This window comes from Urocitellus parryii, chromosome 13 (genome assembly GCF_045843805.1).
Source record: "Urocitellus parryii isolate mUroPar1 chromosome 13, mUroPar1.hap1, whole genome shotgun sequence".
Classification (NCBI taxonomy): domain Eukaryota; kingdom Metazoa; phylum Chordata; class Mammalia; order Rodentia; family Sciuridae; genus Urocitellus; species Urocitellus parryii.
The window spans coordinates 66,492,597-66,513,030 of record NC_135543.1 but is presented as its reverse complement, the minus strand read 5'-3'; the positions used below and the strand labels follow the sequence as shown (position 1 = coordinate 66,513,030).

The window sequence follows — 20,434 nt, the reverse complement described above, 5'->3', positions numbered from 1 at the left end:
TAATCTGTTAGTGAAATTGACTTATATAATTTTCTTTTGTGATAATGTCCCTGATAATTTGTAGTAAAGTTATTCTGGAAGAATTTAACCATGAAGAATATAGCCTGTAGTATTCTTTATGGGAATGACTAAATTTATAATTCGTTTTCCTTAAATAACTATAGATGATTCAGATTTTGTTCCTTCTTGGGATAATTTTGTCAAGTTTTATTTTTCTAGGGATTATTCAAATCATCTAAATATGCCATTTATTGGCATAAAGTTGCTTATAATATCCTCTTTTCTAAAAGTTTTCAGAATCTGTAGCTATAGCAATTTTTCTAATTCTCACATTAACAATGTGCTTTCTCCCTTTGTGTATCAGTCATACTAAACATTAGTTTTATTTTAAAAAACAAACTTTTGTGATGCAGAAAAAGCATTTAACAAAAATCCAACATCCTTTCATGATAGAAACTCTAAACAAATTATGTGTAGAAGGAATGTATTTCAACACAAAATAGGTCATTTGTGACAAGTCCCACAGTTGACATCCTACTCAATAATGAAAAGCTGAAAACTTTTTCATTAAGATCAGGAACAAGACAAGGATGCCACTTCCATTCTACACAGCATTCGAAGTCCTAGCCAAAGCAACCAGGCAAGAGAAAAAAATAGAAGGCATTCAAATTGAAAATGAAGTGACATTGTTCCTGTTTGCAGATGAGCCAATCTTATATGCAGAACATCCTAAAGACACAAAAAACAAAAACAAACCTCTTAGAGCTAATAAATGAATTCAGTGAAATTGTAGGATACAAAATCAATACAGGAAACTAAGTAGTGTCTATATATTAACAGCAAATTATCTGGGAAAAAAAACCAAGAAATTATTTTCATTTACAAGAGCTAAAAATATCCCCCCAAAACCAAAAGAATAGATTTAACCAAGGAGGTAAAAGATCTATACATTGAAACTTAAAAAGTACTGTTGAACACAAATTAGTGGAAGGACATACCATGTTCATGGGTTAAAATATTGGTAAAGGATCCACACTATCTAAAGTAATTTACAGATTTGATGCAATCAAATGATACTCTTCAAATAAACAGAATTCAATCCCCCCAATACATATGAAAACTCAAAAGACTCCAAATAGCCAAAGCAGTCTTTGAGTAAAAAGAACAAAGTTGGAGGCATCACATTACCTGACTTAAATTACACTACAAAGCTAGAGGAACAAAAACAGAATACTACTGGCTTATAAACAGAGACCAATGAAACAGAATAGAAAAACCTAGAAATAAATCTATGTTTACAGTTGATTTTTTACAAAGTTACCAAGAATACAGAGAAAGGATACTCTCCTAAATTGGAAAAATCGTATATCCAGATGCAGAAGAATGAAATTAGATCACATCTAATGCCATATACAAAAAATAGAGTGAAATGAAGACTTCAATGTAAGACCCTAAACTCTGAAACTACTAAAACAAAACAGGGGAAAACTCTTTGACATTGGTCTAGGCAATTATTTTTTTGATATGACTCCCAAGGTCCAGGCAGCAAAGGCAAAATAGACAAACTAAAAGGTTTCTGCACTGCAAAGTTAGCAATCAAAAGAGTAAAGAGACAATGTACAGAATAAGAGAAAATATTTGCAAACTACACATCTGATAAGAGACTACTATCCATGATATATAAGGAACACAAAGGACTCAATAGCAAGAAAACAAGTAACCTGATTTTTAAAAATTGGAACGTAATCAGAACAGATATTTCACAAAGAAGACATACAATAATTGTTATAGTCAGCTATTTCACTACTGTGACTAGAAGACCCGACCAGTACAATTATAGGAGAGGAAAAGTTTATTTGAGGGCTCATGGTTTCAGAAGTCTCAGTCCACAAGAGGCTGGTTCCATTCCTCAGGGCTCAAGGTGATGCAGGACATAATGGTGGAGAAATGTGGTAGAGGAAAGCAGCTCCCATGACGATCAGAAAGTAGAGAAAGAGAGGTCTCCACTTGCCAGATACAAATATCTACCCAAAGCCACAATTCCCAGTTCATCCAGCCATACCCTATCACTTCAGTTCCAGTCAATTAATCCTTCTCAGCGGATTAATTCACTGATTGGGTTAAGACTCTTACAACCCAATCATTTCTCTCCTGAACCTTCTTGCATTGTCTTACACACAAGCTTTTGGGGGATATCTTACATCCAAACCGTAACAGTAGTTAAGAGGTATATGAAAAAATGCTCAACATCTCTAATCATTAGGAAAATGCACACTAAAACCACATTGAGATACACCTCACTTAGAATTTAGAATAGAATGGTTATTATCAAAGAGTCAAAAGATAACAGAAGTTGTCAAGGATATGAAGAAAGGAGAACACGTGCATACTTTTGATAGGAATGTAAATTAAGAGAATCATTATGGAAAACAATATGGAAATTCCCCCACAGATTAAAAACATTACTACCATATGATCCAGCAAACCCACTACTGAATATATATCCAAAGGAAATAAAAATTAGTAGGTCAAAGAGATATCTGCACTTCCACATTTATTGCTGCACTATTCACAAGAGCCAAGAAATGGAAATAACTGAAGTGTCCACTAACTAAAGAATGGATAATATGGTAAGTACTATTTATGGCTAAAAAGTGTTACACTACATCAGTAATGTAATACTATTAATATAGCCATAAAAAAGGACAAACCCTATCCTTTGCAGCAACATGGATTGAACTGGAAGTCATTATGCTAAATCAAATAAGCCAGGCACAGAAAAGATAAATACAAGACTGGGGATATAGCTAAATGGTAGAGTGCTTTATGGGCAAGTGCAAGGCCCTTGGTTAGATTTCCCCTTGCTGCAAAAATAAATAAAAGGCAAATACTGCATGATCTCACTCATATGCAGACTCTAGAACCACTGAACTCAAACAGCAAGCAGAATGGTGGTTACCAGAGGCTGGGGAGATGTTAGTCAAACGGTATAATGTTTCAGTTGGACAGGAGAAATAAATTTAAGTATTTGAGGTGATAAAAATAAAATAAAGGTAATGTGTGCATCTGCAACTAAAAAAATATTAAAAATAAACTTTTGGTTTTGCTGATCTTGTGTGTTGCATATTTGTTTTATAAAATTCCATTTATATTTTTGCTCTTTAATATTCTAGTAAACATTCCCAGTGCCAAAGTCTTCTCACAGTTATCTCCTAGATCTGGAACCAGAGATTCTACATCATCTTCTCACCTCACAGATGATTTTAAGATGTTTTTGTATGTGATCTAGCAGTTTTAGTTTCTTCAATGCAAGGGGGCTGGTAGAATCGTCCAATTTACTAGTTCAGAATATAGAAAACTATGCACTTTAAAAATTTATGCTTATATGCATTACCATTAAAAATGTAGAATCATTTAAAAAAAACAGTGGCAGGAAAATGGGCATTTGATATATTTCTGGTGAGGGCATATCAAAATCGTTTTGGAGAGCAACTAGAAACATGTACCAAAACTCAAAAAGCACATTCTATTTCAGGGGAAAAGGGGAAATAAATCAAATATCCATCAATAGGAGGATGGTTAGATAAATTATGGCATATTTCTACATTGTCACTTACTTAACTATTCCACCCTGAGGGCAAGTTTAACAAAATGAAACAAACAACTGTGACATTTCCTTGTGAATTCTTTAAAAGGCTTTCCGGGATAGTCCTAAAATACCTCTAGGGCAAGATAAGACTCCTGACTTAGTGGTCCTATCTAACAGCTCCAAAATTTAGCTTTTTCTGGGGGATTAATATTTATAAAGTTGTCATGTTGTAACAACTTCACCCTTAAAATAAAAACAAACTCATTGGCATTCTACACCATAGGGTGAAAACACTGAAAAGATCACCTTTTTTAAATGGCACATAAAGGAAATATCCCCAGTCTGAATCCTCACAGGCAGACCACCCTGTGATGTGGGTGCTGCTGGCTCTGCTCACATTCTTCTGGTGATCAACATCATGTTCCTGCAGAGCCAAGTTTCAGGACATAATTATGTCTGCAATAATAAAGGGGGCAAAGAAAACGTAATACCAGCAGTTTCCATGCACTCCTGTGGTTAAAATAGTTTCTGCAAAAGGAGTCATGTAACAATCCATTAAACCACAAACTTTTAGAGCAGTGACTTCAGAAATTGTAAAATTTGTTTTTCTGCAACCATGTCAATCTCAGCATGGTAGTTACTATTACTCCTCTATGCTCATTCTTTTAAGAACAACTTCTTTGCTGATTGTTTATATTCTTTTAAAATATTATTCTTTTCTCATATGGTTATTAAAAAGCCTGAAACATTGCTGCCCCCCCCCCAAATTACATAGTAAAATACCCATCATAATTCCATCACTCAAAATAACTACTATCAAGAGTTTTATTTAATCCTTCCAACCTCTTCTCTAGTAAGATGCTAAATTACATATATCAAAAGAAGGCAAGAGGGGATGGGGTTGTGGCTCAGCGGGAGAGTGCTTGCCTAGCACATGCAAAACCCTGGTTTCAATCCTCAGCACCACATAAAGATTAAAAAAAAAAAAAAAAAAAAGAAGATGGCAGCAAGAGCCAGGTGTGGTGATGCATGTCTGCAATCCCAGAGACTCGGGAGGCTGAGACAGGATGATCCAGAGTTCAAAGCCAGCTTTAGCAAAAAGTGAGGCACTAAACAACTCAGTGAGACCCTGTCTCTAAATAAATACAAAAAAAAAAAAAAAAAGGACTGGGGATGTAGCTCAGTGGTCGAGTGTCCCTGAGCTCAACTCCGGGTATCCGGGTATCACACCCCACCAAAAAGAAAAAAAAAAAAGAAAGAAAGAAAAGAAAGCAAAAACATAATGAATGTACATTTTTAAAAATTGCTTTTTTCCTCTTGGTCTGCCATAAAGCTATCAATATACAACAGGGTTAATTATTTTATTTAAAAAAAATCTGTGGCTATAGTGCTTCAGAATACTTTCCTGGAGGTTTCTTTTGCATAGAAATTGTGTATCTATGTGGGAACAGATAGCACAGCTATTGTTAAGCTGTTCTCAAGTAGGAGAGTTTCCTATTGCCCCCATACTGGCCAATACTGCATGTCATTGTCATCTACACACACCCCCCCCAAAAAAAACCCAAACATCAACAACAACAAAAAATCACACAAACCCAATATGTGTATTTAAAATCAGGCCATAATTTTTTATTTGCAGGGGTCCTCAGCCCTACTGTAGACTGAAATTATTTGGATAATTTTCAAAAATACAGGTGCACGGGGCTGGGGTTGTGGTTCAGTGGCAGAGCATTTGCCTCGCACATATGAGGCACTGGGTTCGATCCTCAGCACCACATAAGAATAAGTAAACAAAATAAAGATATTGTGCCATCTATAACTAAAGAATTTTTTAAAAAATACAGATGCACAAACTCTATCCCCAAAGTTTGTCATCAATGTTCCTCTTTGGTAGTAAAAAAACAATGTTTTAATTTATATTTTTTGAGTATTACTGAGGTTGAGAAGCAATTCTATCGATCACTGCTACTTCCTCTTCTCTGAACTGCTGGTTTATGGCTTTTTGCCCATTTGTGAGCTCAGATGTCTTTTTCTTTTGGTCTGGAAACAACTCTTTGAGAATTTATCCCCTATCTGCCTAATTTTAGAGTTGTTCTCGGCAGTCTGATGTCAATGTAATCCAGTATCCTATGATTTACTTTTTGTCTTTCAAGTATGTAAGATTTTCTCTAGGTCTCCAGAACTCTTAAATTTGAAAATGATGTGCCTTGATGAGGGTCAAACTTCATCTATTATGATGAATTCTTGCCAGGTCCTTCCATAATAGATATCCCTTCCCTTCAGTTCTGGAACATGTTCTTGAAATGTTTTTCCATTGATCACACAACTCCCTCCATTTTACTTTCCTGGAATTTCTAACTAGATGGTGAACTTCCTTGACTTGTCCTTTAATTGCATCTTTTCTATATCCCATCTACCTTTCTGCCTTTGGTCCTATTTTGTAGGAGGCTTCCTTACCTTTATCTCCTAACATGACTATTGAGCTTCTTGTGTGTTATCAAGTTTTCTTTTAAATATATACTTTTTTTAGTTATAGATGGACATAATACCTTTATTTTATTTTTATGTGGTGCCGAGGATTAAACCCAGTGCCTTCCACATGCAAGGCAAGCACCCTACCACTGAGCTACAACCCCAGCCCCTGTTATCAAATTTTTAATCTCCAAAGTCATCATCAGATGTGTGAATGTATATTGCAAGGGAAGGGGTTCCCATCACTAATGTTAGACTCTTTCCAAATGCTTGGTAATCCCAGACTATCTACTTATGAATAAGAATTGAAGATTAATAAAACACTGACCAAAATCTCTGAACATGTAGACCAAGTTTGTCAAGATTGTGCTTGGAGTTGAGTTGTATTTATAGCTAGTTTGGGCTCTGAACATGGGGGCTCCCTGTTCCTCCCGGCACCCACCTCACTGTCCAGCCACTCCAGCCAAGTGGACCAGCACATGGTTCTTATGTGCAGACAAATATGGAATACTTGGCACATCGGGAGAAGTCGGTTCCTCTTCCCTGTTCCTCTTGCGTATACCTTCCCAGTCAATGTCACTGCCCCCAGGACCCTCCTAAACCTGGAAGACCTACAGAGCTGTCCTCTCTCACATATTTTGTGCTGTGGTGCCTTTCTTAGATGAAGCCTTCCTACCTTTGGTCATTTCTGGTAATTGTGGTACTAAACTGAGGTGTGCTCTACCAGGCCTTTTTATTTTGAGACAGGGTCTTGTTAAGTTGCTGAGGCTGGCTTCAATCCTCCTGCCTCAGCTTCCCAAGTTGCTGTAATTACAAGTATGCGCCACCACACCTAGCTGCCTTCAGTCTTTAAAGAGTTTATTAAAATTACTTGTCTTCTAAGAACACTACTTATTATTCTGCAGTGAAGATTTACATTTTTAAAAATGAAAGAGTTTTCATTATTTACAAGAATTTGGGTAATCAATGTACTTAGTCCATATCTTAATTCAGTCTGTTCAGGTCATTTTAAGATTTGGTGAAAATAGAAATTCAGCCCTTCTCTGTCAAATAATTTGTATCCCTGATAGTTCTTATGTAATTACCTAGTTTATGACAGGCCGACAATTACTCACTTTTCTTATGTTACTCCTTTCATTTTCACACAAAAAATTAAAAGGATATCCGCATCCCAGCTGTACAGAGGAAGAACCTTTAGTCAGAAGCATTAAGTAACTCCCTCCGAGCCCCGCAGGCAGCAGTATTGCGCGTGGAGTGCTGACCTGTCTCTAACTTGCTCATGTGCAGCCGAAGAAACTGAGGCCAAAGTAGACAACTAACAAATTTGCCAGAACAACAGGTAATTAGGAGCCTTACAGCTTCTTCCCACTGTTTCTTTTTATTACTTAGTGGTTAGGAGTTACATAATTTCCAATGGCATTTAGATGTAGCCAGTTATTGTTTTGTTTACAACATTGTGTGAGACTGGGGTGGGCTGGCAGAGAGGATGAGAGATTTAAATTTAAAAGGGATCCCAGACACATGCAGCCTTTAGTCAAGACAAGAGCACCATCCCTACAGACTGATAAAGCTCAAGTGATATGCTGGTGGGCATGAACTTCAAAACTTTTTATGCAGACAGCCTATGAAACCACAAATTTTTTAAGCTCCTTTTTGTGTTTTCAGCTCTGCCTTGTCAGCCTGCAAAGGAAACACTCCCCCCAAACCCCGCTGATGTTTTCCACTTTTCCTGAGTTTTTTTTAAAAAAATATTTCCCTTGGTAACCATTTCCCTGGTTACTTTCTTGGCTGATTTTCTGCACAAAGAACTGAAAGGCATTTATTCCCAAGGGAAGGATTTTAGATTTTACTAAGAAGTCAGCTAACATTTTCAACATTCCCTTCTTTCTTTGTTTTTAAAGAAAGCTCTGATTTTGTTTCATTTTCAGCTGGAGACTTAAATGACACCAAGAAAAGTCTACTTAGTTTAGATTTCCAGGTAAAAAAGCTTTAAATTCTAAGTTTCTGCTAAAGCATGTGGAATGGTTTTGATAGCTGGGTATTTTATGTGCAAATATGTTTAATTCTTGAGAAAATTAGCTCTTTACTAATAGATTTTAAAAGTTCGAAGTGTGCATTATTCTGTTTACTTGTTTCTTCCCCCCCACCCAGGATGACTACTTCCCAAGTATTTCAAACTTCATAGAATAAGTATTAGATTATTTTCATATATTCAGATAGAATTATGTGACTAAAAGTATAAATTTATTTGAAGAGTTCATTCTTTCTTGACTTTTAAGTCCTAAAAAACAAAGAATTAATAAAAGATGTTTTTCATTTTAAAACTGTTGGGTGATGAGAAGGAGAAATAATACCTGATGACTTCAAACAGAAGGTAAAAATTCTAAATATTTTAGAATTTTACTTAAGAATTAATGAAAAACTTTGGAGAAAAATGATAAGTTAATCAAGTTTACAGATGCTATTTAATGTTGGGATAAACACAAAAGTGCTAAAAAGAAAAAACTTTACTGATAAAAAGATATTGTGATTAGAGTGTCATAAAATTTTAGCTCTGGAAACGTATTCACTCCACTGTAATGTTGCTTTTTGAGGCAAACATTAAATGTAAAGCAAAATTCTATAGGCCACTGAAAATAACAAGGACCTAAACATCAATTATAAAATTACTTTTAAGAGGTCATTTCATAAAATTCATTTAAAATTTTAATGAGACACTAATTTTGTCAAAATTAAGATACATATCTGTCAATTTACTTCTGTACATTTCTATTACATTTCTGGATAAGAAAAATGAGTCGACTTGAGGGACAAAGAGAGAATGAGTGATGTTACCGGGATGTGAATACTAGGGTCAAGCAGGCACACCCTCCTGCACACTCACGTAGGCCATGCCCTGGCAAGTGGGTGCTTCTAGGAGGCTGGGACAACCAGATGCCGGAGACCTTCCTGGGAGTTTGTCCTCGAGCTCTGAGATCAGGGCCTGCCTTCTCAAGACCCTCACCTTTCACAGGACAGTGGGTCTGCACATATGACTGTCAAACCAAGAAAATGTCAGTGTACACAGTTTATATCGTGCAGAGCATTAATGCTGTGTGTCCATCAGAGTTCGCTTGCCTCCGCAAATTCTAGCTCTACTCTGCCCCACAGCTCAAATTTTTATATTGCTTTCCCCTGCTGCTAATGCTACTCCTTTTCAACATGCTACCTTGCTCTACGAGTTAACTTTTACAATTTCAGGTACCAATAGGCTTCTTTATATAGCCCATGTTAATTTTTCTGAAACTAAAGTAGATCATAAAAAGCTATTCAAGTATGTCATTTCAGTGACCTACAGCAATGGATTTGACACCACTGCAGTAATTAACATACATACATGATGTATGAAGCTTACTGCTAAAGTGGACAGGGGCTGCCTCAGAGACTGCTGGCTGCTGAGCCAAGATGATGGAGTGGCAGGTCCACACAGGTGAAACCTGACTTAGAGGGTGACTTTGGCAGAAGAAGTTTAGAATGACTGAGATTCAAGAGGGCAAACCAAAAGACACTGTGCCCCTTTTTCTCTTACAAAGTCCATAGAAATAACAGAAGATATGTTACAAACAAGTAAGTGCATGAATATAAATAGCTATACTGGGAAATAAGTGGATTCCTGGTGGGACAGAAACTAAGGAGTCCTTCATAGAGAAAAGATGGAATTAAGTTTAAAGAGGGAAAATGTAGCTGCCCCACGCCTGTAATCCCAGCAGCTCAGGAGGCTGAGGCAGGAGGATTGAGCGTTCAAAGCCAGCCTTGGCAATGGTGAGGTGCTAAGCAACTCAGCGAGACCCTGTCTCTAAATAAAATACAAAATAGGGTTGGGATGTCCCTCAGTGGCCAAGTGCCCCTAAGGTCAATTCCTGGTAACCCCCCCCACCCCCAAAAAGGAGTGAAAATGTAGTCTTGAAAAGGCATAGGACAGAGCAGATAGTAAAGAGAGCTTGAAGGGAGAAGTTTTTAGTAAAAAAAAATCCCAAGAAGGAAAAACTGAACAACAACAATAAACTATTTCTAGGCATATCATAGGAAAATTTCTGAATATCAAAGATGCACTGAAAAAATTTTTAAAAAAATCATAGGAAGAGAAATTTCTACAAAGGGATGTGAATCAGATTTCAAGTCAAATGTCTCATCAACACTAAATAAGAAAATAATGGGCTGATAATCTGCAAAGTACTATGGAAAAATGATTAAAATAATTTTGAAACCATAATTCTATTTTCAATCACATAGAAAGTATTTTTAGACACATAAGAATCACAAACTTTTGCAACCTGTAACTTTTTCTAAGAGGATACATATTTCTGCAATAAGCAAAATGAACCTTAAGGAGCTACTCTTACAAGGCAAGTCAGACTCATTGTTCTGCTGACAATAACTAGGTAGGAAGATGAGAAAAACAACAGGACCAGTGTTTGGATTAGGCCTAAAATCCAGGGAGGTTTGGAAGAGCTTTTCTTCTGGAGCAATCTGTGGATTCCAGAGGAGGTGGCTGAGAATGTTAGCAGATCTTTAGAATAGTCTGATGAGGCAGGAGAGATATAAAAACAAGGAAAAGGGCCAAAAAGTGGGGGTGGTGAGAACAGTAGTGCTGGTGAAATTGGCTGTTTCAAATGGGAACCAAAGTGTAATTATTAAATAGAAGGTCAGCTTCAAATAATTCAGTGCATGATTGGTAGTGCCCTCAACCTCATACCAAAAATGTAAATCTTTGGATAGAAAATACATAAATCCTATTTTTCAGTAATTTTCCTACTATGTCTGGCAGCAAATCAAAGGTCTTTAGGCAAATGAAGGAAAAAGAACAACATGACTACAAGCCTAAAGAAATAATAGATGATAATAGAGAGTCCAGAAAACTATTCTTCAAACACAGACTTTATAGCAAACACGATAAATATATTAAAAAAGTAAAAGACAAGAGTAAAAATTTCAACAGAATTGGAAACAATAAAAAGAAACAACAGAAGTCAATAGCTGGAGTTAATAGTATATAAACTACGGCTGAAGAGAGTATTAATGAACCAAAAGATGAGTGAGGAGAATGATTGAAGTAAATCGTGAAGCATCAGAACAAAAAGTATTAGGAGGCAAAGTGACATTGAAGACATAATGAGGAGGCTGTCACACCAGTAAGTGCAGTCATGACAAGGAGATGAGAGAAGCAGGATAGACCTGTGTGCAAAGAGATAAGGGCTGAGATGGTCCTAAATTTGATGAACATTAGGACACAAATTCAGAAAGTCCTGTGAATCCCAGATATGAGAATCATACCTATGTACATTGGAGCAAAACAGCTGAAAACCAAAGACAAAGAGAACATCTTAGCAGTCAGGGCGGGGGGCAAAAGTTTCTTTTAAAGAATTAATAATTAGTTTGAGATATGTCTTCTCAACAGAATCAACAGAAACAATAAAGATATAGGAAGAGTATCTTCAAAATGCTCTAGAAACACTTTTCAACCTAAAATTCTATATCCAGAAAATAGATACTTTCAAAATGAAGGTGATATCTAAACATTTTCAGAAAAACAAAAAGAGAACTGATCCTCAACAGATCTGCACAGAAGTAAATACTAAAAGATATTCTTTAACCAGAAGAAAAATAATCCTTAAAAAGATTGGAGATAAGGAAGGAGTGAGAAGAACTGAATAGGATAAATATGTTAGGTAAATCTGTGTAAGTGGTCTCAACTGCAGGGCAGGCCATACTTGGTATGTCTGGAAACAGATTTGGTTGTCTCAACTGGTGGGGAGGTGCTTGTGGCATCTAGTGGGTTGAGGCCAGCAATGCTGTTAAATAGCCTGTGACAACAAAAGGCAGCAGCTCCTCAGGAAAAAAAAAAAGAGTTACTAGCTCCAAATAATAGTGGCAAGGTTGAAAAAGATCTAGATGAACTTTGAGTACATAACGATGATAATAATCTTTTGAGGGTTTAAGATCTATCTAGAATTAAAAAACTAAGAGTGGCATATGTGCCAGGATGGGCCAACTGGAGACAAGTTTGTACTAGTTTTTGCATTGTCCAGGAAAAGGACAAGGTACTAATTTATATTAGACATTGATAAGTCAAGGATGTACGTGGTGATTTCTACAAAAAAACGGAATAGTAGAAAGTATATCATGGAATGACAAAAAATTAAGTCAGTTAAAAAGAGAGCAATAAAATGGAAAAAGGAATATAGAATAAACAGGAAAAAAATAGAAAGCGAATCATCAAAAAGTAGGTTTAAACTCAAACGTATCAACTATTACATTAAATATAAACAGGTTATATGTTCCAATCAAGATTCAAAGATTACCAGACTTCATTAAAAATGCTACTAATAAAAAGCGTATCAAAAATATAATAGGGCTGGGGATGTAGCTCAGTGCTGGAACACTTACCTAGCACACAGGAGGCCCTGGCCCAGCAACACAAAAATGAAAAAAAAAAAATAGAAAGGCTGAAAGAAAAATGATACAAAAAAAGGATACACACATTATGTATGTACACATTTATATAAAGCAGATATTAACCAAAAGAAAGCAACTATACCAACATTAGACAAAGTAGCTATTTTGGCAAAAAGCAATACTAGAGATGTGAAGAGTACTGATATAATGATAAAAGTACCAGAAAGATAACAATTCTGCACTTGTAGCTACCTATAACAGGGCTCCAAGATTTATTAATAAGCTTGACCAAAGTGATTCATAAATGCTAAACTACATCAAAAAGTCAACCCAGAATAATATAGTTTAAAAACAACAGAGACTTTACTATTATTTGTAAATTAAAAATTTAAAAATAAAATCAAGAATACTTCCAGGTGATATATGATATATGCAACAATGCCATTTATGCTCAAATGTATATGTTCATTAGAAGGGGTCATGAAAGACATACTAAACTTGGGGTTGGAAAGCTGTAGCCCACAGACCAAATCCTGTTTTTAAACAAAGTGCCATCAGAACACAGTTATGCCTACCCATTTCCTTATTTTCAAGGGTTACTTTGTGGCTACAGTAACAAAGCTGAGTAGCTGTGACAGAGAACACTGGCCTGCAAACCCCAAAATATTTACTCTCTGGCCCTTAATGAAAACATTTGACCACCCTTGTACTAAACTATGAATTATGGTTAAGACAACTTGTCTTTTCTGCCTTATAGACTTCTGTATCATTTTGGTTTCAAAAAATATGTATTGTTTTTCTAAATTTAAACACATTTTAAAAATCACTGATGAAAAATATTAAGAACTCAGAAAAAAACTGTGAACATGGTTTTATCTTTAAATCTCTTTTTGGGGGTACTGGGGATTGAACTCAGGGACACTCAACTACTAAGCCACATCCCGGCCCTATTTTGTATTTTATTTACAGGCAGGGTCTCACTGAGTTGCTTAGGGCCTCACTTTTGCTGAGGCTGCCTTTGAGCTCATGATCCTCCTGCCTCAGTCTCCCGAGCCGCTGGGATTCAGGGAGGAGTGTGCCATTGCACCCGGCTTTTAAATCTCACATGGGCTATCATGTGGACAACAAATTGTATCTTAAGCTAAGGAGGAACTTTCTGCCAATGCTGTGTGAATACAAGGTGAGGCCCAAGGAATTAGAGTTCCCCACTACAGAAAAGTAGATGATGTCAGAAGTTCAATCAAAGCAAGTTCCATACAGCATGCTAGGAAACAATAGAATCACCTAGACATAAGAGAAACACAACAAACTCCAAGGAGGTTCAGAAATCAAGGATCAGAATTCTGACTGCAGAAATTGCATGCATAATGTGCACAATGACACCAGCAGTAGTGCCATCTGCCATTAAGAATTTAAAGATCAATATGGAGGATAATGAGTCTGTTTTTTTCCTCTCTGACATGCAGTACAAGACTTGGAAATAGATCAAATGAAAACAAAGTCTTGGACTTGGGAGAAAACTTTGGGAAGGAGGTTACCATATGGAAATGATGATTATTTTCCACTGTTTCTTTTGATAACTAACCAAAGAAAGACTCCATCCAATTATAATTCATTATGTTTTGCCTATAGCAACATGTGATTGTCTTGATTAAAAGCCTAGAATAACTCTAAATCAGGTTTCATGGACCTCAGCACAATTGATATTTGGGCCAGCTGATTCTCTGTTGCAGCAGGCTGCCCTGCACACAGTAAGATGTGTAACAGCATTCCTGGCCTCTTCCCACTGGACACCTACATTGCCCTTCCCAACTATGACTACTAAAAATGTCTCCAGAAATTGCCAAATATCCCCAGAGGACAAAATCCCTCCACAACTGAGAAGCACTGCTCTAAACTATGAGCTGGCAACCATTTGCTGTAAATGACTTTAGATTTTGTAGGCCAGATTATGACTCTTGATTGCAACTACTGAGCCCTGCTACTGTAGACCCAACCATAAACAATACAGAAACAAATGAGCATGGTGTGTTCCAGTGTATATACTTTATGTACACTGAAATTTATTTTTATTTTTTAGTTATAGGTACACACAATATCTTTATTTTATTTTTATGTAGTGCTGAGGATTGAACCCAGTGCCTTAGACATGCTAGACAAGCAGTCTACCTCTGAGCCACAACCCCAGCCCTGAAATTTTAATTTCATATGATTTCATCTATCATAAAATGTTTTTTTTTTTTTTAGCAGAGCAGGGAATCATATCCAAGGACTTGTATATGTTTGATAAGTATTCTACCACTGAGAAACATCCCAGCTATATATTTTTTTAACTATTTAAAAACAACAAAAACATTTTAGCTTGAAGGTTGTACAGAAACAAGTTAGCAGGCCCAATGTGTCTTCTGGGCTGTAATTTCTCAGCCCTAGCTGCAACTACTATCAGCTCCATGGCCTACCTCCTAAGGTCCTACATGACATGATTTCCCCTCCCTGATTAAAATGTAGATCATACAACATTGTTAAGTACCTGGGACTAGTGTAGACTGTGGCTTTTGTTAATACACAACTTAAATGTGTTACTTCCTCATAACATAAAGTGATAGCCCTGTCCAAGTACAATAGTGAAGACAACTGAAAATTAAAGCATACATAAAGGTACCTGTAAAACTACCACCGCAATTCAGAAAATGAACATCACCACCTTCAAAAGCTCCCTCATGACCTTTGGTGATTGCCACCTGTCTCACAGATAAACCCTCACCCCTGTCTTGAGGCAAACACAGACATGTTTTCACTACAGGGTAGTCTATACCTTCTATAGTTTCCAGATAAAATTAGAACTAACTTGTCAATTTTTAACCAAAACAGCCTGCTAGAATTGGTTTTGTGATAAATCTATAGATTAATATGGGGAAGAATTGAGAAATTAACAACATTGAGTCATCTGATCCACATACATGGTATGTATTTCTACGTAGAGGTCTTCATTGTTTTTAGCAACACTTTTATAAGTTCCAAGATGAACACTGTGCCAATCTTTTGTCAGAAGTATTCTTTAGTATTTCACATTTTTATGCTATTATAAATGGTACTGTATTTTTTACTTCTATTTCTGATTGTAGTTAGTACATAGAAATGGCCTTGATTTTTGTAGATTGATCTTACATCCTAACACCTTGCTAAATTCTCTTATTAGTTGTAGGAGCTTTTTTGGTGAATTCCATGAGATTTTCTATATAAATGACTAAGGCATTTGTAAATAAATCCAGTTTTCTTTCTTTATTTTTTTTCATTCTGGATGCATTTTCTAAAAAGGGCAGGTTTATAAGAATTAAAATCCTAGTCTTCTTAAATGTTATAGGAAGACAAAATATATTTGGGTCTGTTAGTAAATATGCCCTGTTCCACATTAAAAATGTATTTTCTGCTGGGTGAAGGAGCACACACCTGTAATTCCTGCTGAGGCAGGAGGATCATAAGTTTGAGGCCAGCCTCAGCAAGTTATGAAGTAAAAAGGACTGGGAATGTAGCTCGGTGGTGCTGCCCCTGAGTTCAATTCCCACTACCAAAAACAAAACAAAATGAAGCCTCCCCAAGAACAACAATAAAAACTATCTGTTCAGAGATTATAAAATGGTATTTATGTACAATATGGACACATATTTTATTTCTTGAACTTGTATTATTATACTGGCTAGAAAATGCAGTAAAATGTTGAGCAGAAAGAAGTGCTGTGAACTGATGTCCTTGCATTGTGCCTGATCTTAAGTAGAAAAGATTGAATTTTTACTAATAAGTATGAGGTTAGCTGCCGAGGACTGCAGAAGGGCTGTAGGATGAGGCAGCAAGTGGTGCATGGGGGTGGGGGTGGAGTGTGTGCATGTAAAAAAGGTGTCTCAGCTGACTTTTGAGAGGCAGTGGAAGTTGCACCAGCTTCGCTGGCAGAACTAATTGAAGTTCAGGGGAGCTCTGACTGCAGTCCTGGCAATTACCTGTGGAAATTTCTCTTTACCTGTCCGTACTACCCAACCTCACTGGAATGCACCAGTCATCTGACCCAATGCTGATGGCTAAACTGTGCCTAAATACTTATTTTCTCAAAGTCCTTTTTTAGTTTCACAACATGCTTGGCCCTGCACTGCACTGGCCACTAGACCTGCCAATTAAGAGTTACTCTCTTTCTTTTGTTTATCACTGATGTCATGTCACTGTTACTTTTATGTGGTACAATCAGGTCATTCCCCAATAAATTAGAAAGCTAGAGAATAAGATATCAAAATAGAAACACAGGAGCTGGGTGTAGAGGTACATACCTGTAATCCCAGCAGCTCAGGAGGCTGAGGCAGGAGGATTGTGAATTCAAAGCCAACCTCAGCAAAGGCAAGGGACTAAGCAACTCAGTGAGACTCTGCCTCTAAATAAAATACAAAAATAGGGCTGGGGATATGGCTCAGTGGTTGAGTACACCTGAGTTCAATCCCCAGAACCAAAAATCAAAAACCAAACCAAAAAACAAAAAACCAGAAAGACAGGTGAAATGGGTTGTAGGTGATTTTAGTCACAGAATGCCTTAGCAGACAGGTGAAGAGAAATCTCTTAAGTAATTGCCAAAAACCCAGAGCATAGTGAGGCCCAGAGAGGAGTCACCTGACTGCAGCCCAGGTGCCAAGTCTGTCTTTGACAGTAATGAGTATTTTATTGGAACAAAGACATACTCATTCATTTGCATATCATCTGTGGCTGACTTTATGCTACAGTGGCACAGCTGAATAGTCACAACAGAGAACACAGTTATAATACCTGAAATATTTACTATTTGGCCTTTTATGGTCCAAGTTTGCTCAAACCTGGTCTAGAGATAAAGATGTGAAACGTTCTTTGATTTTTATAGAAAAAGTCCAAATTTTGATTTGGCAGTAATATCATAGGATATAACCCATGCATCACATCAACATTATTTCTCAAAGCCTTCCTACTGAGAAATTACTAGCAATAACAAGCCAATTTTCAGGATAAAAATTCAGTCAGCACTAATTTTGAAATTTTGTTTCATTCTAGAAACCAGATTCACTAAAGCAAACATGAAGTTTGCAGTTTGGTTCTGTTTTGTTCTGCTTATCATTTTCCAACCTGACTTTGGACAAAATGAAGACACTCCTAGAAAGCAAAGGGGGAAGATGTATTATCGAAGACTGAGAAAAAGTTCCTCACTCAACCACAGGTCAAACAGACACGCTGGAATTCCACAAACAACTGTTGCACCAGTAGCAAGAACATTTCCCACAGTTCACTTTGATTACAGCACAGAGGAAAAGTTTGAATCAATTTCAAGTTTTCCTGGAGTAGAATCAAGCTATGATGTTTTACCAGGTAAGAGAATAGTGTGAGAGAGAAAGAAGATTGGGAGAGGCAAGAGAGAGAGAGAAAGAGAACCTCCATGAAATTAAATTTTAAAAGAAAAATCCAAGTTAGCACACTTCCTAACTTTTGGTTTAATCTAAAAATGTACATTTTAGAATAATGTAAAAAAATTAATTTAAGAAACATAATTATACAAAATTATTGGAAAAATAAAAAAATTATCCTATCACTATGCTAATAAAATCAAAGCTATCATTTTGGGTTATTTCTTTCCAGTTTGAATGCATTTTATGCATTTTAAATAGTTATAATCATAATCCAGCTAAATTAAAAAATATTTAAGGGGCTTCTTCATTTGTAACTACAGATTATATAGAATAGAAATAAATTATTTAAATGATTTTATGAACACATAGTTATTAAATATTTCAATCCAAATTTTTTTCAGAAATGGAGTGAAAGCCACTGAATTTATTTTATAAAAAGACTAAATTACGGGCTGGGGTTGTGGCAAAGTGGTAGAGCGCTCACCTAGCACGAGCGAGACCTGGATTCAGTCCTCAGCACCACATAAAAATAAATAAATGAAATAAGGGTATTATGTCCAACTACAACTAAAAAATAAAATAATAAAAAAGACTAAATTACTACCTTTTTAAAGGTTGAAAAGACTGGAAATTCTGGTAAAGGTTTCAATTAGGTATTTTTAAAAACTAGTATTTAATGAACCACATTTTTCTAAGTTTATAAGAAAAAAAGTAATTATAGGTATGTCACCATTTAACAGAACTTTGAAAAGACAAAAGAAAACAACATCATATAATTTTCTATGGCCAGTAATTTATACATTATCTCAATAAGACCAAATGCTTCTAAATTACTATTTCCATTGAGTTAACAGAAAAAAAAAACATACCATTATCACAAAAATTGGTGATTTAGGCGACATTTACACCATAAGTGGGAAATGAGAGGCAAAGAAATCAACTAAAACAGTCATTGTTATAGAAGTGTATCCATAACCACTAAAGAAAGATAAAGCAAATTTTCTTAGTTAAGGAAAAAGATATCAGGCTATAATAATAAAAAAATTAAAAGATCTAAAAGTAGTACACATAATGTGATCTCACATCTGTTTAAAAATTTATTTTCATATTTATTTATTTTTGAGATAGGGTCTTGCTGTGTTGCTCAGTCTGATCTCTAACTTGTGGGTTCCAGCAACCACCTTGCCTCAGCCTCTCAGTAGCTGGGATTATAGGCACATAATCCTCATAGCTCTATGCCCATCTGAAAAAAATTTTAAATATATGTAATATAGGATGATATGCATAAAAAGTACAGAAGATGTATATTAAACATTCTAAATTGTCAAAAATGTTTTCACAGTGATCTTAAAATATTTCTTTTTTAAAAAAATTTTTATAGCTGTAGATGGACAGAATAACTTTACTTGTTTATTTTTATATGATGCTAAGGATTGAACCCAGTGCCTCACACATGCTAGGCAAGCACTCTGCCACTGAGCTACAGCCCCAGCCCAAATATTTCTTTTTTTACTGTATTACTACAAATAACATAAACTTTACCATTTTAAAGTAAATTCAGTCGTATTTATAGTACATTCACAATGACCACTATCTGTTCCTGAACATTTTCTTCACCTCAAAAGAAAACCCTGGGGGCTGGGATTGTGGCTCAGCGGTAGTGTACTTGCCTTATGTGTGAGGCACTGGGTTCAATTCTCAGCACCATGTTTAAATAAATAAAAAAATAAAGATCTATCAATAACTAAAGAAAAAAAATATATATAAAAAAACACCCCGGGACAAAAAAAATCCTCATTCCTTCCTACCTACAACACTTGGCAACCCCTCATCTGTTATCTGTCTCTATGAATCTGCCTATTCTGAAAATTTCACATAAATGGAATCATACAATATGTGACATTTTTAGGCTCAGCCATGTTTACTATGTATCAGAACTTCATTCCTTTTTATAGCTGAAAATAATATTCCATTTATGGAAAATTACATTTTTTGTTTATTTATCCATTCATCACTTCATAGACATTTGGGTTGCTTCTACCCTTTGGCTAATGTGAGTAGTGTAGCAATGGACATTTGTTGAATTTTATTTGAACACCTGTTTCAATTCCTAGAAGTGAAAGTTCTGGGCCATAAGGTGATGCTAAATTTAATATATTGTTTTATGGCTGGGGCTGTAGCTCAGTTGTAGAGTGCTTGCCTGGCATGTGTGAGGCATTGGGTGTGATCCTCAGCACCACACAAAAATAAATAAAAAAATAAATAAAGGTAATGTGTCCATCTGCAACAAAAAAATATTAAAAAAATTTTTAACTCTTATTCTAGTGAGTATGAAGTAGAAACTCATTGTGATTTTGATTTGCACATCTCTATTGACAAATAATGTTGGGCATTAGACTTTATGACTTACAGTCCATTGTTTATCTTCTTTGGAGAAATGTCTATTCAAGCTCTTTGCCCATTTTTAATTTTTTTTGTCGTTGTAGATGGACAGAATGCCTTTATTTTATTTGTTAATTTTTATGTT

At 35.8% G+C, this 20,434-nt stretch overlaps 2 protein-coding genes across 4 annotated transcripts in view; one reads left to right on the top strand and one right to left on the bottom strand.

The window, feature by feature from the left end:
- Positions 1 to 20,434, bottom strand: part of Cenpp (centromere protein P) — a 219,901-nt gene that overhangs the window by 37,926 nt on the left and 161,541 nt on the right. The window lies entirely within an intron of this gene.
- Ecm2 (extracellular matrix protein 2) overlaps positions 7,296 to 20,434 on the top strand; it is a 33,295-nt gene continuing 20,156 nt past the window's right edge. For 2 of the 3 annotated variants that reach the window (XM_026406937.2, XM_026406935.2), the window contains exons 1-3: positions 7,296 to 7,400; positions 7,990 to 8,039; positions 17,558 to 17,869. In XM_026406937.2, the coding sequence (XP_026262722.2) occupies positions 17,581 to 17,869 (289 nt within the window). In that variant the 5' untranslated portion in view covers positions 7,296 to 7,400; positions 7,990 to 8,039; positions 17,558 to 17,580. The remainder of the gene's footprint in view (positions 7,401 to 7,989; positions 8,040 to 17,557; positions 17,870 to 20,434) is intronic. The other variant, XM_026406936.2, reaches the window with a different exon arrangement.